Source organism: Bemisia tabaci, chromosome 7 (assembly GCF_918797505.1).
Source record: "Bemisia tabaci chromosome 7, PGI_BMITA_v3".
Taxonomy (NCBI): domain Eukaryota; kingdom Metazoa; phylum Arthropoda; class Insecta; order Hemiptera; family Aleyrodidae; genus Bemisia; species Bemisia tabaci.
Genome location: NC_092799.1, coordinates 51,977,922 through 51,995,826, shown reverse-complemented (window position 1 = coordinate 51,995,826; position 17,905 = coordinate 51,977,922). Strand labels below are relative to the sequence as shown.

General features: G+C 35.1%; 1 protein-coding gene and 1 non-coding gene across 4 annotated transcripts in view; one reads left to right on the top strand and one right to left on the bottom strand.

The window, feature by feature from the left end:
- Positions 1-17,905, bottom strand: part of LOC109039360 (Rho guanine nucleotide exchange factor 3) — a 180,272-nt gene continuing 162,367 nt past the window's right edge. For 2 of the 3 annotated variants that reach the window (XM_019054820.2, XM_072302291.1), the window contains exons 5-20: positions 16,220-16,382; positions 15,608-15,707; positions 12,983-13,063; positions 12,394-12,486; positions 11,704-11,876; positions 10,636-10,736; positions 9,767-9,882; positions 8,277-8,456; positions 7,150-7,335; positions 6,516-6,695; positions 5,633-5,854; positions 4,859-4,999; positions 4,183-4,311; positions 3,816-3,900; positions 2,887-3,129; positions 1-2,336 (exon numbers count right to left, since the gene is read on the bottom strand). In XM_019054820.2, coding sequence (XP_018910365.2) covers positions 2,149-2,336; positions 2,887-3,129; positions 3,816-3,900; positions 4,183-4,311; positions 4,859-4,999; positions 5,633-5,854; positions 6,516-6,695; positions 7,150-7,335; positions 8,277-8,456; positions 9,767-9,882; positions 10,636-10,736; positions 11,704-11,876; positions 12,394-12,486; positions 12,983-13,063; positions 15,608-15,707; positions 16,220-16,382 — 2,381 coding nt within the window. In that variant the 3' untranslated portion in view covers positions 1-2,148. The remainder of the gene's footprint in view (positions 2,337-2,886; positions 3,130-3,815; positions 3,901-4,182; positions 4,312-4,858; positions 5,000-5,632; positions 5,855-6,515; positions 6,696-7,149; positions 7,336-8,276; positions 8,457-9,766; positions 9,883-10,635; positions 10,737-11,703; positions 11,877-12,393; positions 12,487-12,982; positions 13,064-15,607; positions 15,708-16,219; positions 16,383-17,905) is intronic. The other variant, XM_072302290.1, reaches the window with a different exon arrangement.
- TRNAD-GUC (transfer RNA aspartic acid (anticodon GUC)) lies at positions 17,145-17,216 on the top strand. The gene has a single exon. It is a non-coding gene; the product is annotated as a tRNA-Asp (tRNA).

Here is a 17,905-nt window from a genome sequence, read left to right as displayed (position 1 = left end):
TTTGTTTAAAAGGAACAAAACAGTTTAATTTAAAATTGATAAAAATGTTCAGCAATATAAAAATACTACATACTTTAGTCGCCAACACATATGTACAAGGTAGTATTAATTGGCTTATAGACAGAGATAGTGAATTGCAAAAATTGTTTTTATACAAATCATAACAATTAAAATAGTTAAGACAACAGATAAAAAAGAAATAAAACAACATTAAATATTCTCAGAGGGAACGGGAAAATTGAGAAAATTGACGAGCCTCTTGATAACTTCATCCTTCACGGACCAGTTGTTTTATTTTAGGAGATAATAATTGATATTTTGCAAGATATTTTTAAACGTAAAAACAATAATTGTGAAATATTTTCAATCCTACCAGCTTTGTGGTGTATCATAATAATTCTGTTTTCTATACTTAGGGTTCATTAACAGGAACATTTTTAAAACTATCTTACTTTGCTGAAGTTTCACAAAATAGAAAAATAATCCCAAGCTTATTTTTAGCCATAGTAGAGGACTGATTTTACATCTTACTACAGTGTAAAAGTCTAAAATATTTTAAAGAGTACGTTGTATTAATCGAGTCAAGATAAACTTATACATCAGCTTTGAAAACAAGGACAACCCTCGAATAATTGGAATTACTTGATTAGTCAACTGATTTATGATCTGCCATGCTATGGAAGAACGCCGTATGAGCCTTCAGACGTTGCCAAACTTCTTTCAATAAAAAACGAATTTAAATGGAAAACAGAGTATATTTTTCCTCCAATTTTTTTGGAAAATTTTATTCTCAATCACATCTAAAGTATCTGAAAATTTAAAGAGAAAATTTTCACAACACTTCCTAAAAATAATAATTTTACGGAAGGAAATTTGGCAACTCTTGAATGTTCATGCGGCGTTTTTTGCAGCAAGGCATAAATTTATTTGAAGCTGACTCAGGTTACGAGAGACTTGAGAATTTTCGAAATGAAAGAATAATGAATTGATGGAAAAATATTAGACGAAGTAAGACAAAATAAAGTCCAACATGATGGTGATGAAACTGCAGAAATACGTATTCTGGTTTGCAGCATTGCAGACTTCCCGTCATACTTATGTTCAACGTGAAAGACTCCTGAACGTCATTTCTTTAAAACTTATGTCATTCTTCTTCTGCGTCTGAAGAATATTTCATAAAAATTTCAAGCTATGATGGAACTGGTACTGTTTTATTTTAAAAAATAGAGCAGGAGCGGATATTTTGAAATAACGCAACTGAGATATGCATTTTTGCAGTTTCACCGTCGATTTGCTAAAGATGTCAAATATAGATACACTTTATCCCGTGAATGAGTCCACTGTCAACGAACCACTATTTCTGCAAATCAATTCTTGCAAATTCATATGAAAAGAGGAATGTTGAAACTTTCCAAAAGGTAATATGTAATTACAGAAAAACTACATACATTTTGAGATTAAAGTCAAGAAGGTAAATTTGCGTTTGACTATAAGGAGTACTTACTATAACTCAACTGCTATTACATAAAGTTAGTGGAGTATCTTGGTGCTTTTCTTTCAATTAAAGTGAGAAAATGCACATTAAAAAATACAATATGCATTATAGACTAGAACAGGCATATAAAAAAAGAATAGATATGATTTTTTATGAAAATATTTGACTTCATCATGGCTGGAAAAATAAATTGATGTTCTCAAAAATTCGTTTCCTATGATTGCAAAATATTATAGTTTTCCAGGAATATAAAAATCATGATCCACTCAATTTAACCCTGAAAAAAGACGAAGAGTTTGGGAAAAATTATATGTAATAATATGGATGCCAAAAAAATCATGTCTCTACGTCCAGTCAAGAAGAAAGTAATCGATGATACAAATAACTGAGTGAGAAAAAGAAAAAAAATTGAACAAGGTACATGATGAAACTAAAGATTAAAAATGCAGATTCAAAATTGTCTAAAGACAGACAAAAAATTGCCAGTCTTCCTTGTAATTTCTCATGAATAATACATACAAGAGAGACAGTGTGTTAAAAAAATAGAAGATAATTTTCCTCTACGGGTTTACAGCTTTACATTGAGAGGGACTGGAATCATAATTATCGATGTCTTGAAAAGTGAATGTGTGCGAGAGTTGGTGGGACCAATCTCAAGCAGGATGCATGATCGGTTGTAGGTTGTTCGCTCGGATGAAGGTGCGGTTTTTCTTACTGCTACTCTTACTTGTTCCGAAGGGGTACCACCAACTTCCAGCCTTTCGATTGCTGGAGTGACTCGTCCCGTTCATGTGAGGTACTTCTGAGGTATTTACTTCGATTGCGCCCCTTTTGTATTTGTCTGAAAAATTTAAAAAACAAACAAAATTAAACCTACAACAATAAGATACAGCCTTTAGAGGCAGAAACCTACAGAGAGGAAAATAAAGCAAACAATCGATTAAACTGACGCATTCTGCTAGGTTTGCTTTAAACTGACCCATTGATTTATTAGTCAACTTCAGCTAGAAACATGTAAGAATCAGCGAATTTCAACAATTCAAAATGATCTTAAAAATACATTAGGCATTCATCAAGGGAAAGGGAAAAGGAAAAAATTTGGTTACAATGCTTTTACATTTTTCACTTGTAACTATCAAAATCACAAAAATCATGAAATGCGCAAAGATCTGGAAAATTAAGAGTAAAATGTCTCATAATAACAACAAATTAAGAACCTAAGATTCGATTTCCTCTCTTCAAAATTTGAGTGAGTATTTCCAAAACAATCAATGTTATGTATATTAAAGTTTGAACTGAATTTTGATCCGGGAAAATTGAAATTTTTCATCTATGTTGCAGTTGTGTCACAGTTAAAACTTTCATTTATAATAAAATATAGGGTAACTTACTTCTAGGTTTGGAAGGCGGTCTTCTATGGCATCTTGCGGCTGCTGTTCGCGCTAGTTGCCTTGCGGCAGGGGCGAATTCCAATCCATCTAACTTGTCTTGCTCGACCAACTTCCGCTCTTCTGAGAAAGCTTCAAGCCATTTTCCTTTTTCCTGCTCCGATCGGCAACAAAAGACTAAAGTTTTCTCACTTATGCTGGCACAAATTTTGATTCCATTGCGAATGTTCACACCCAAACTGCCATCTGTAAACGAAAGAGAACGCATAATGTGCTGTTTCACATTAAAATCCTTATAGCTTGTATCCGAGAGCTTACTCAGGAATTTTTCCTGCTGTGATCAATTTTTATTTTTATTTTTATTTTTTACTTCAATGCAACTCAGCACTTGGAAGATGACAGGGAAGTTGTACATGAACCGCATCCAGCAGAGAGGCACCAACTAGGTTTTTGCCTTTGTCCCTTTTTTCTGGCAATGTATTCAATTATTTTCTAATTATCATTTCCAGCTGGTACACAAATTAACTGCTTTCTCAGTTTTGTTGAGGACGTAAAAGACACAATTTTCTTGGTGGAAATAATTCCATTTCTTAGACATAATTATTCAGATTTAAGAGGGACATAATACAAAAATTATTTCAGGAGCTTACAGAGCATTTTCTTCGTACATAGAAAAAAAATCACTGCAGCTTTTCAGAATTTTCGGTCGGTACTTTTCAATTTAAAAAATGAAGAATAACAGGAAGTCTGCAACATCGTAAACTATGGTACAAGGGTTGGGAGTTTCATCTACAAGATGTGGTGTTATCATTTTTAGCCCATGATGAAACAAAACAATGTTGGCATCAATGAGGCATTTTGAATCAATATTGCAGGAAACGAATATGTAGACATAAGCTAGATTTGAGACAAATTTCAATCGTACAACCTACCTTTACCATCTGGGAGACTGTAAATTTCACAATAGTCTGTTGGCATTCTACCTTTGTACACAAGAGTGTTTCTTTTGAGGATATCCTGCAATCAACATTAATTAAAGCATTAGAAAAAACACACAGAACAAAAATCTAATGAATTTGTTTGAAAATTTTGTGGTGGTTTGAAGTATTTAGAGTGATCCTGTGTCAAGCGTCTGAACTCAATGCAGGATTTCAATTTAGGGAAAAGGGATGCTAACTTCGCTTTTCTGCAAAAAGCTAAAAAATACTTTTTCAGAGATAATTTATTCACAAGTACGGAACTTCTGCAAGTTCCTGCTTTGATTGGAAAATTTAATGGTTGATTAATTTGAGGACTCACCTTTTTACAGTAGATCAACTGATGATCGAACAGGAAAATTATAATGTTTGCTGTTCGTCGACTAGATGTCATTCTCACTGCTTCTCCTTGATGAATCAGTTGGGAACTCTGTTCAATTAGATCAACTCCCTGGAAACAAATTGGTCGAGAATTGAGTTATGATTTCTTCATGTTCAGAGAAACCTCATAAATTCTATAGTTTATTTGTTGATAATTTAGCTTACAAGTTATGTGCTAAAAATAATCTTTTAATGAGGCTAAAACAATCCATTGAAAAGCGATTAGAAACCTAATTGAAGAGAGCCTACAAACTTATTTTCTAATGGATGAAACTTAATGATTTTACATTAACCTAGATGTCAGCTCAAAAATTCATATTAACAGAAATTGATAGCAAATGAAAAAAATACACAAAAGAGAAATCAAAGTGGTATTCAAAAAATGGCAGCACAAGCCTCGTTTGATGCGATAGGGGCTTCTTGAAGTTGAACGGAATGGTGTTTACAGATATTCTTTTCTATATAAATCTCAATGCTTAAATTTGTACCTTGCCAAGTGACCTATTCCCATCATTTCCAAATTAAAAGAGCAAAAATTTGTAAAACAATGTAAATAAAAATGACAATAATGTTATGAATAAAAAATGTAGATGAAAATAATGTCTAAAGTTACTCACATCCCAGCCTTCGACGCGTTGTTGCCAAAGAGCCAGTTTTTCTAGACTTTCCATTCTACGTTTCCTTTCATTGATTAGCACAGCCACATTCTTCATAGCTTCGAGAGCCTCTGAAACTTGTTCGTGATCAGGATGATCAGGCTGGAAAAAGAGAAACAGGTCACTGAAATTGATGATCACACTAAATGGACACAGAGGAATTGAAAAAGGTGTGAGCATTGGATGATGATCAAAGTCAAAATTGATGGACGAAAACATGTAAACTTAAATTTCTAGATGTTGTCTAATGTGTCTTGCATTTTATCGCTAGGACTCATCACTTTCGAGATAATCCCTAGAGACTAAATGGAGCGCGAGTGGGCGCGAAGGGGGTAGGGGGTGGCCCCCAGGAAAAGCGTTTTTGGAAAAAAAGTTATACTACAAAAACGTCTTTTTTTGACCTAAAGAATCGACTCCTTAAATTTTTGTACTTAATCCTGGGACACCCTGCATAATTACACAGAAAGAACTTGAGAGTCGAAATGATGTTGAGAAAGTGCTTTTAATTTAAATTAAATGTTAATTTGGTATCTTCTCATAATCAAAATAAGCTTTAAAAAATTGAAAAAAACAACAAAATAAAACCGTCTGAGAATTGAAATCAGAATCTGAAGTATAGAAAAGTAGAATTGAACCAGCCTAGAATTGAGGAAACAGAGGGGGAGAGGAGAGAGTGAATAAATAAATAAAAAAAATAAATAAATAAATAAATAAATAATTGATAGAAATACTTACTTTGGTATATTTAAGTAATTCAGCTAATTGGAGAGGGTATTTGCATATTCTTTGGATAGGCGTCAAAAGGTAACCATCAAGGGGGATTTCTATTAGGCCTCGCATCAGACGACATGCTTCAAAAAATTTACTGTAACTATCTAATTGATATAGATCTTGAAGAGTTGATAATGCTAGGGGATGACTGTTGCAATATTCAGAGTACATTCGAAAACTTGATTTCTGTAAAACAAACAGACGAAAAAAATTGGGTTGGATTAGGATTTTTACTGACTTATTTCACCTAAATACACTACCATGCTAAGTAAAGGGGCCATATGAGCCGTCAGATATTGCCATGGCAAATCAAAAATTTTCAGGAAACTTTGTGAATCTTTTCCTTCCGATTTATCAGAGAATCTTGTTCATAATTTGATCGAAAAAGTCTGGAAATTTCAAGAAAAATTATCCGTAACTTTCTACAATACAAAAATACATATTTTCTGAGAGGAAATTTAGGAACATTTGAATGCTTATACCTATGTTTTTTCTTAGTCTGGCAGTACAGTAACCTGATTAACTATACGTACAAGGTATATGTCTAGATTCAGGCAAGTCAAATTGAACCGGATTCTTACATCAGTGATAAGCTTTGTTTAAACGAAAAGTTGAAAAATGTACACTAATTTTTTTAAAAACTGAAGAGATGAAACTTGTAAGTTTCAAGAAATGTTAACTACTTTAATTGGTCTACGTCAAAATATATCAATCAGTTAAAATCAATCAATCAAATACTCTTAAATGGAAGTATAATTGTCTTTGCCACGACTTACAGGAGAAAAAATAGGTAGCAAAGTAATGCATTTTCTCAATTAAAAATAAAACGAGACTTGAGATTCCTTACATGTTTCAGGAAGACTTCGCCAACACAACTTTTATGAGAGGCACTCCAGTCTATCTTAGATTCTAGGTCCTCTAAAAACGAAGATTGTAGTCGAAGGATATTTGGTAGATTACTGAAAATAGTGTTGATTTGATCTTCGGTGAACATATCTGTTCTCCGACGGCATTCTGCTAAGTAACCCTATAATGGAAAAAGAAAAGTCAAGTGAGATAAAACATGATATAATCAAGCAAGGTTTATGAAAATATGGCATAAGTCACATTCAAGCTCTCTCCTTGGAAATATCAAATTATTTTTAGAGAAAATATTAAAACGCACATTGAACTCTTATTTGTCTGTGATTTTCTTTCTCCGTAGAAAGGCACAAAAGCCCCCTGAGCCCTGAGCTTAGATCTCACCCCCTTTAAATCTTTCCTCAACAAGCAACTCTTGCTTGAGGACTATCAAACTCGGGTCACCAAGCTCGGAATTCAACAAAGGACCTCTTAATCAAAGGGCCAGCGTTACATTCACTACACTACAGAAGGTTTAAACTAATATAAATACTTATTTCCGATAAGTTGATAATTATTCTTACGCATGGCCAGTCTGAGTTATCGAACTTTTTTACTAGCATTAAAATGGGATTTAATACCTCAGCAACATCCGTGAGCAACTTCACAAAGTCGCGTTCCGTATGGACTAGTTCTCGTACAACTTTGGCACGTACTTCATCATTGGACAACCTAGAAATTGAGGCTCGCCGCTGAATTGACTTGCCTGCTCCAGTAGCTAGAGCTGCTAAACAGTCTTCAACAGTGTCTCCTTGACTAACCCGCAACTGATCAAGTAAACAAGGAGAATTAAACATCTTCTAATGACTTCTAAAAAATAAATATTTACTGGACAAAGAAAATATTGAAACATCAAACGCCTTAAAAAGCAGCTTTTACATTGATTCTCTCACTATCAATATCAAATTTTGAGATATAATCTGATTCTCCTTCTGTAAAATCAAAAAGGGTTCAATTGGTTTCTATTATTTTTTAACATTCATGATTTTTTAGTCTCAAAAATCGAAGATTACGGTATTCTCATAGATTAGAGATTGTAGCTTACTCAGTCTTTTAGATAGGTTTTTTTCATCAACTTACTTTCAAACAATGCTCCTACTCTCAGAAAGGTGGCAAAACTCAATGCAGTTATATGAAATATTTCTGGAGAGTACCGAAAATTGTAGGGCGACACCTCAAATTGCTAATTAATAACAAAACGTTAAATATACTGCAAATATTTTTCGAAAACATCAGTGTATTCACATTAATATTATTACTTATGATTTGCAGGAGAGAAACATTAAAAATTCATTACAAAAAAATAAGGTTTGGTGATTTATTTGAGTGTAGGTTGCATTCCCAGCCCCTGAGAAGAACGTTTCTTGTTGAGACTTTATTTTGCGATTAGAAACTACAGATTCTGGTTCAGTTTAAAAACAACGTATGTAACGTTTCCTCAAGAACACACGTGTTTTTACCAATGAGCCAGAAATTGTAAAATATAATTGCAAAATAAAGTCCATTTCTCATACTCACAGCTGGGTGAAATTTCCTAAAATTTTTGTCAGAATTTTCCAGTACTCTTTATGTTGCTACCGTTTTCCCACTAGGGGTTGATTAAACAGGGACCAATATACTCAAATCTGAAGTTTAGAGAAATCGAAAAACCCAACAAAAATTCCATTTCCTTGAAATTGAGACTTGCAAATTGGTTAAAACAACATACCCGAACAAATGCTGCAGGGAACCAGCCTGAGCGACCTCCAGCTGAGCCCCACCACCAATCACGATCTCTCGTGTCCTTGACTTCAACGACATCACCAGCACGGAACATCAGTTCCTCCGGCTCCATTGCAACATGATCCCATACAGCCTCTGCTAAAACAACGACCTCCTCATCCGTCGCCTGAAATTAAAATATTCAACACAAATCATAAAGTGCCAAAATTCTTACTAAAAAATTATCAAGGATAGTATATTAAGTGGATCAGGTCTGGCAGAAAGGAACCAGTTCACATTCAATTGAAACTGAGAGACATTTTTTTGTTGAAAATTGTATTTCTTTCCAAGGTGGTGAAAAGCTAAGAGTCTAATACTGGAAGTTTTTGCGCAATATGAAAACATTTTCTCTCAACACTGGGAAAATAGGGCAGTGGGGAGGAATTTTTGCAGGGTTGTAGTATACTTTTTCTTATGTTAAAATTTGTGAAAAAACGAAAAAGTTCATTGAAAATTTCAAAGAAGAATTTCTAAAAGGAACAATAGCTGATCAAAATCCAACCTATCAAAAGCTGGTAGTCGAGTCGACGGAGCAAAGAAATGCCTGAGGCTGAATTCAGTCAATCAGCGGGCAAACATCATTTTCCCTAGCTAGCCAAAAATATTCTTTCAAATGGGTCTCTTTTTGGCATTATTAAAAAAGGTTCTCTTTGTTTAAAAAATCTGAAAAAATTCCTAGAAGCGCAGTTAACTTTGTGATTTCAGAATATGTATGAATGTAAAAAGTGGGAGCCATTGACCCACTGTGCAACTAGTTAGTGCAAAGTCACTCACAGCTCAATTTTTTTCTCAGTAATAAAGAATAATAATTGGCAGGATAAAAATAAGCTTGGTCTAAATAAGGGCATGTAAAAAAAAAAATAGAAGACAACCGCTTTAATATAATATAGCTCACAGAATAAAACGGATGAAGAAAGTTATTGATATCAATCAGAATACAAATAACGGATAGCTTGGCGCCTAAATTTTCGACAAGATTTAAAAGACAAACTAAAACTCTAACAAGGTAAGACTTAACATTTTTAAGTAAAAATATTTTTCTACCAAGCGCCAAATCTGACAACTCGGACATTTAGTAAAAGCCTGAAAGTAAAAGCCTATGTATTTTTTCGACTACTTTGGTAAAATGCTCTTTAAGACCTTGGCTTCAATTCACATTACCAAAACTAGTGATTTCTCATTTCATACATGTTTGTTTATCTCTTTTGGGATATGTTGATACATTAACATCCTGGAATAACCAAGAATGAACTGACATTCTTTCGAAGAGAAAATTCAAAAATTTGAAGGTTGGCATAGCAAATCATATGATTCCAGTTGATTTTTTTCTCTCCTTGGGTGAAGAGCACGTTTTTATTCACAGCAATTAGAAAATCAACAGGACTAACTTTGAAGCTATGGACTACACTTGAGAAGTAATTTTTAGTAAGTACATACCTGCTCAAAAGACTTCTTCCTCTCATTCAAGGATGCAATTGAAGATTCTGAGTCAGACATCATTTCGTCATCTGATGTGCCTCCTCTTTCATCTTCGCTCGCGTTGTAGCGCCCAACTAAAAATGAAAGATACATTTGATACACTATGAAAGATTCTTTTGATACACAAACATGAATAAATACAAAATAAGTTTGAGGGAAATTAATGATTTTGAGAACTAAAATTTTGAGTCTTGGATACAGTTAGAGGTTATGTTCTTTGCTCCTTTTTTGCAAAACTTAAAATTAAAGATGATCATGCGAAAGAAAGTTGGGTGTGTATTTCCACTTTCAATTTAGGTAACTTATGAAATTTGATAGATGGAGGATAAGACAAAAAAGCCAAGGGACATTATCTCCAAGCTTATCGCTCAAAATAAAAGATTAAAGTGAACAGGCTATATCTAAGTCTCTTCAGTCACTTCAATCCTTGTTAAAAAGTGCCTCTTATTTTGGAGCTTTTTTTTTTGAGTTTTTCACCGAAGTTCATTTTCATTAAAAACTGCATTGACACTCCTTCAGTACAATTTTTCACTTTGTGGCGTACAAATAGATGTCTCTTTTGATTATAAAATAAGAACAATACAAAGGCTACACAATTTAATAAGTGCGAGAGAGGCGAATAGTAAGCTCTCTTCTCAAATCGCCATATTTTCCTCTAGATAGTGCTCTAAAAAAAAGACTGCTCCATTTTAAGAATTATTTGACATAGGTTAATGGATAATTGCAGGTACTTGTGTTGTTGTACACATTGGAAGTCATTTCATAATATTCAATTAGATTATGTTCACTTTCAGTGTAGGAAGCATTGAGGTATTAGTAGTTCTTACCGATTGGTTTTTTGCGCATAACAGGAGACAATTCATTGAGCCCAAGAGGCTGACTTATTGACCTGCGTAACTTGTATGATCTCATTCCTATGGGTCGTGAGCTGGATCAGAAAGAAATGGGAAAGAAAGAAAAAAATTACAAATTCTCAACAAAAAAAATCAAAATAAAAGCAATGACAAAATACAGTAGGTCAACTAAGGTAAATCAATACTAAAAGAGGCATGAAAAAACTAAAGATCTCAAGTATTTCGTACCCTTCAAGAATTAGATGAGAGGCAAAATGAAACAGTTGCTTTCTTAAACTGCTCATTAGATGCCCTAGGACCAAAATAACAACGCAGGTACCTCAACTTTAATTCAATCTTGGATAGCTATGGAACAGCTTGGATAGCTATGTTTACCTAAACCCAAATAAAACTGCATATTGGTGCCGTTGCAACATTAACACACCAATTGCAAGAGCATGACATTCTTCTTACAACATGGTGTGGGACGAGATTGATGCATCCTCTCAGTTCAAACCTTGTTTTGTAGTGAATATAAGTAAGATAAACAATCAAAAAACAAGCAGGGAAGTTCTAATACTGACGTATTAGAAAAGCGCTCAGGTGTTAGTAAATGTATTTAATGAAGAAAGGACGTATAAACTCCGTCGACTTGGCTGGGAAATGGAAATAAAACATCAGCTGATAGCAAACAAAGGTTACCAAGGAAACCGTAAACACGTATTTTTGTTTCCCGAAAATGAGCTCACCGTTGAGCTCATCAGGCGCGTTTTTTTTTAGGCTTCATTTGAGTTCAACGATCAATTTCGATAAGAATTACTCTACCGCTAAGAAATTTTCTTATAGACAAACGATCGAAAACTACCTGCGCATTACGTTAAAAGCATAAAATACAGGTTTTCACAGCTTTATTTATTTTAAAAATGGACCCCCCCAAAAAGCCTACACATCGATGAGCTGGTGCGCCATTTAAACGCATTAGCACTAGTATACTAGTACTCAGAGGCAAGTCGAAATCAAAAAGCGCTGCCTATCGGCTAAGCGCTTAACAGGTACACTTACCCTCTACAAGAGGAAGACATGAAAGGTGGCCTGGATTTTAAAGGTGAAGTATTCAGCATTCTTCTTCGATAAAAGCGATAGTCCCAATTTAACAAACGCTGACCTCCTAAATCTGAATGCGTTCGCCTAACTGGTTGTCCGTTTGATCGTGCTAATATATTCCTAGAATCCATCTACAACAAAAGGACCAGAATAAAGTAAAACAAAGGAGAAAAAGTGAAAAATAAACAGGCAAAAGGAATTATTCAAAAAGAAAAAGCAAATTAAAAATAATGAATTCTACAATTTCTGTCAGTTCCTTTCCATTACTTTTATATTTTAAATCCTTTGATGGGATAAAATGTTTTTGCAAAATAGGTAGTGTCGGAGTTTGGAAAATAATTATTTGTTTTAAGGTTGTGTTACTTCTTCTCAAATGTTATTGAGGAACTTAGGATCTTCCAGCAAAAGACAAAATCAAAACCCAAAAAGGGTTCATTGACTGAGTTAATTGTTTCCCCGACTAGGGAGGGAAGAAGAACATTTTCTTGTACGAACAGTTGAACTAATTTGCGACACTTATAAAAAAGGTATTTTAAGAAATTATAAATACTTAAGGTCAATTTCACCAATCATGAAATGTAGTGGGAAAAGTCCTCACAGGGGTGAAGAACAGAAAAACAGTGAAATTTAGAAGAGTAATATTGGTACCTTTAATTTATCTAGTAGGAGTTGGTTAATTACATCTGAAGACGGTCTAGAGGGTTTGCCATCGGAACTAGTTGGGGTTGTCCGTTTTCTTGTCTGGAAAAAAAAAAAAATAAGACATGAAAAAAGTACAGACATAGAAGAAAGAAAATAAGGTGTGCATTAGCAGATGCTAGTGCATGGCAAGAGGCAAGGCAAAAATCAAAACAGACTATCAGAAGACAAATTACGTAGTGAGATAGGTTTTTATATATGGGTTATTATGATGATAGAATAATATGATCTGACCGAAAAATACCTATAGCTTACTTAATCTTGAAGAAGTAGCTAAAAAGTTAATTATTTTTGACAATCGGTATCTATGAGTAAGAAGCTTCAGCTAAAGATAGTTAAAATAAACTTAAATTTGTTAAAAACCAAATGTTTAAAAGAAATTCTTAATATGATACGACACGGATCGATTTCAGAGGGATATAATGTGAGACCTGCGGTATTAACATTGCTTTGCAAAAGTCTAATCAATGAGTTCATAAACAATAATCTTTATTTTAGTTGTTAGCTAATAGAGTATGATCCAAGAATATAAACTTACCATCAAGGGACTATCAGTATCATCATCGCCTAATATATCTGTATCATGAGATTCCGAACTATCTTCAATTCTTCCACCCATCTGTTGACAGAAGCAGAAACATCAGTGAGTAGGTATCAAAAAATAAGACTGAAAGTTGGAACGAGAGAATCGAAGGAAAATATGTTAAAATGGGTAAAGAGCTGATGGAACAAACCAAGAAACTTTCCATCCATGCAAAAGAAATTGTTTGAACAAAAGCTGACAAAAAAAGTCATCTCTCAGCTTTTTAGGCTAGTTGTATTTCTGTGTTTGGAAGTAGTTTCTGCAGCCAAACCTTGCGGGTATGTATTTGATTTGAGGTCTGAGAATCCGCTTTGGTGATGTTGAATGCGTAAATTACAAACTTCCAATGGATTATTTTGCATTTTTGGAGCCGATTAGCACAATGATCTTCAAACAGATTTGCGTCATTGAACGATTTCAACCATTTGACGGTTTTTAGATTGATTATTGATGATAAAGTTGACCGGACAGAACCTTCAGTTCTGAACCTTGAAACAATATTTACCGCTAGTGAAGAAACATGATAGAAAATTACAGGGCAAGTATTTATTCTTTTTAGTTCTTACCTACTCCCAAATGATTTCAAGTAATCCTAAAATAATAATTTTTGCTGTTTCAAACAGTTTGTCCGAGAAGTTGAGGACGATCTCCTCAGAGCGGATAATTTTTCCTCACACCCAAATTTTCACTATTTCAATATATGCTGCAGTACTACGGAGAAGAACAATGCGTGCGAGACACTGTATTTTAAACTTTTCCGGAAGAAAAAGAAAATCGAAAGTGGAATGCATAATTGCATACCCTCATATTAGGAGTGGTTAGTTGGTTACCACATTTTTCTCTCTCACCTGCATTATTATTCAGTATTCAGCTTTAATACATACGAAAATTGGACTGCACTTTGCAATAAGGAACTCCAATTTCTGGCTCATCCGCCAAAACACCTATGTGTATAGGAAAGCTGATGATACATTCGTTGTTTCCGAACTGAACCGGAAATTGTAGTTCCTGATTGCAAAATGTGGCCCAATTTTGCATCGATTGCTCTCTTCATCGGCACGGCAGTACGTAAGCACAAGTAAGTAGGAATGGCAAGTATGATCTTTCACCAGGTCAGAGCAATTTCATGCCTTTCAAAAAGACCAATTGAAGGAATGAGGAGCCTATTACGAAAAGAAGCCGATTCAATTGTTTTTCGAAATTGAGTTTTTGATAGAAAATCTATCCGTTTCCACCTCCTGTCGAATTTCACTTATCCCCCGGAAAATTGTGTTTTTCAGGGTTGGCACCTTTCCGAAATTAGTATCCCCATTTTCAGGGTCACCTTCTAAGATCGAGGCCAATCAGAGCTCCAATTACCTCTATTCTGCCTGCCTGGTCATTGTCTCATCACGATTCGAATTTGAGAGGAGAAAAAAATTTCGCTTGCTCATTACGATCCGATCGGATGAAAATAGGTCCGATGGACGCGAGACGGGGGGGGGAGGGGGGGGGATGTCATTGGATATTGGATCGAATCTCCCAGTAGAACATCAACTCAAAGCTGGAGGAAAAATTGGCTAATTGAATAAAGGGCACTGGCAGAGTGTTTGGCTGAACGAGTACACTGCCGGTGCAAAGGAAGAACGCCGTATGAACATTCGAGAGATGCCAAATTTTCACCAATAAAATGTTTATTTTTGAGGAAAATTGTCGATATGTTTCCTTGAAAATTTCGGACTTTTTAGATCAAATTACTAGCAAAATTACTTGAGAAATTGGAAGAAAAATACTCACAAATTTTCTTGAAAATTAGTGATTTGTCAAAGGAAATTTGGCAACGTCTGAAAGCTCTTGCGACGTTCTTTCTTAGCACGGCGGCACGAAGGCGAGGAAACATCTGGCTTACTGTTTGTGCTTAATTGAGCCGGGACGGACAAAAGCGGCCGAAACGATGCAATGGATCAAAGCCCCAAAGCCCCAAAGCCCCCGGACCAGAGAACAAAGGACGATCATCATGGAGGATCGACTCATGGTCGATGAACCCCTTCAATCAAAACAATTAAGATGCAGGACCGATGACCTGATTGACGCCTTCATCAGATACCTATGCACATCGCATTTACGCTAGGATTGTTTCAGATCCATCTTCTATCTTCCTGTGACTCTACCTGTGACGGGAATGTATGTAGCGCAACCACTACAAAAGAGGAAGGAAAGAACAAGTGGTTTCCGTACTTATTTTCAGGGTCACTACTAAAATTTCATTTTGGATTTTCCTCCAGACGAGATTTCCCGATTTTTTGCGCGAATAAATTGACACTCATTTGATTTAAAAAAGCAACATATTTCATGAATGGAATCAAATGTTTGAGGAAGGCTTGGAGCACTCAGAATTTCTTGACCCATAACCGATTTATCTTGGCATTATCCTGATTTTTCCTGATGAGGCGATTGGAACTCGATTTTTCGACCCCAAAAATCGAATCGGTTTTTAAGGGTCGATTTACAATCAGAATCGATAGAGAGTAAAGAATGAAACTATAAAGTTCCCGAAAATGGAAAATAAAGGGTGGAGAATGAGCGAGAAATTCGACTTACTTCAATATGAATTCCACTATCACCACTATTGCATTTGGCACTTCTAGCTTTCCTGGCTTTTTTCCGTTCTTTGCTCGTCCTCCAAACTAACGGTCCAAACCTGAAAGCAGACGATAAAAATACATAGTTCCGAGAAATTCCAATGAACTTCGTTCAAAAAGTAGCCGTTTTATTCCTTATAAGCACAAATAGAGCACTCCATTTGGACTGCATTTAGCAATTTGGACCTATAAATTCCGGCCCGGTTTAAAAACAACGTATGTGCCATTAGTTTCCCTATGCACATAAGTGTTTTTTTCAAATGGGCCAGAATTTATAGGTCCAAATTGCAAAATGCAATACATTTATTTGTTTATCAAAGCAACGAAAGTTGAAATTTTCAAATCCAGGTCACACATTAACTTAGAGAAATAATTAAAACAAAAAGGTATGTAAAGAAACGGAGCTTATTCGAAAGACTGACTTTTAAAAAGAGACAAGCAATCTTACTCAGAAATATCAAATTATAGGAGTAACGCATAAGCTAAGCGCTTTGGGAGTTGGTCCAAGGAGGCGTAGCCCCCTACTTTTCAGATAAAAAAAAAATTAGAAATAGCAAGGGATGGAGCATACCTAAACTTTGGATCGCCTTCATCCTTTGGAGAATCAGGCCTTTGGATAGTTTCTATTTCTACATCTTCGTCTCCATCTTTGCTTCCAGCCTTTTTATTGCCTGCAAAGCGCAGCGAGAAACTTTTCCTGAACTTGTTCAGGACACTCTCCGTTACATTGTTGCCTGCAACAAACCAAGAAACATTATAAATCAGCTATTATCACTCGATTTTTGACGGTAAAAATCCACGAAAAATAATTGCTTTTGCAAAGTAGATGCTTTGATACACCTGCCTCACACAAGGGGAGGAATCGTGCAATTTTGAATTTTATGAATATATTGAGATAAATTGGGAAAAATTTTGAGATCCGACCAACTGACAAAAAATGTTTTATTTTAGAACACCGTTTTGGATGTTTCCCTTATACGATCAATTGATCGGATCCTTATTCATAAAATCATGATGTCTAACAATAGATTCACAGGAAAGCGGCAAGTGCTCATCTATTAAAGTTTTAAAAACGGAGGAGGAGGAGGAGAGATCTCTGGCAGGATCGCTACCAGTGGCGGTTCAGTGTCGCAGAGTGCAAGGATGCGCTATAAGAGCGGCATGTTAGTAGTGATCGAGTAGGAGGAAGGGAAATCTATAGTATTCAATTTCATTTTCTAAGAATTCACGTGATGATCCTGATGATGTTCTTGAAAAATAAGTTGAGAAAATGATTTTGATGAGATCAGTAAGGACTGAAGAATCCAAACTTTTCCGTCAGATTTTCTGAAATCCCGAACTTTTCCGATAGTTTTAGTTTTCAAGGTTTTTCTGACACTAACTATCCTGTAAAACCTGGCAAAAAATTTTGATGAGAAAAAATATGTACAAGATAAAAGCGTGGCGTAGTGACGGGTCGAGAGAGGAGTCGAACTTCCGTCACGAGAAGCCATCAGTCCTCGGTAGTATAGTGGTAAGTATCCCCGCCTGTCACGCGGGAGACCGGGGTTCGATTCCCCGCCGGGGAGGACGATTTTTACTCGTGGTGAGAACGAGGAAAAATGTATTATCATGCGAATAAACCCAAGAGTGACAAAATTACAAGTCTTACATTTTACTGAGGAAGATGCAAGAATCACGAAATTACGAGTCCAACATTTTACTGAGGAAAATATATCAGGCACATGCCACGTATCGAACGGAAAATTTCCTAGCATCTTAAACTCAAAATCTGGATTTGGAATATTGGAGTGCTGAATGCTGAGGGGATTTTCTTGAAAAATCCGAAAAAGAGAAAAAAAAATGAAAATTCAGAGGTGCTCTATAAAGATTGAAATATTCAAGTGCTGACTACTGGGAGACTCTTGAAGAATCCGAAAAAGAGAAAAAAATACGAAAATTCAGAGGTGGTCTATAAAAATTGAAATATTCCAGTGCTGACTACTGGGAGACTCTTGAAGAATCCGAAAAAAAGAAAAAACTACGAAAATTCAGAGGTGGTCTATAAAAATTGAGGTATTCAAGTGTTGACTACTGGGGGGATTATCTTGAAGAATCCGGAAAAGAGAAAAAAATATATTTAAAAAAAAATAAATAAATAAATATATAAAATTCAGAGGTGGTTTGGAATACTTGAAATTACTGAAAGTACTGACTACTAGGGGGGTTTTCTTTCAAAATCAAGAAAAGAGGAAAAAAATACGAAAATACTGAGATG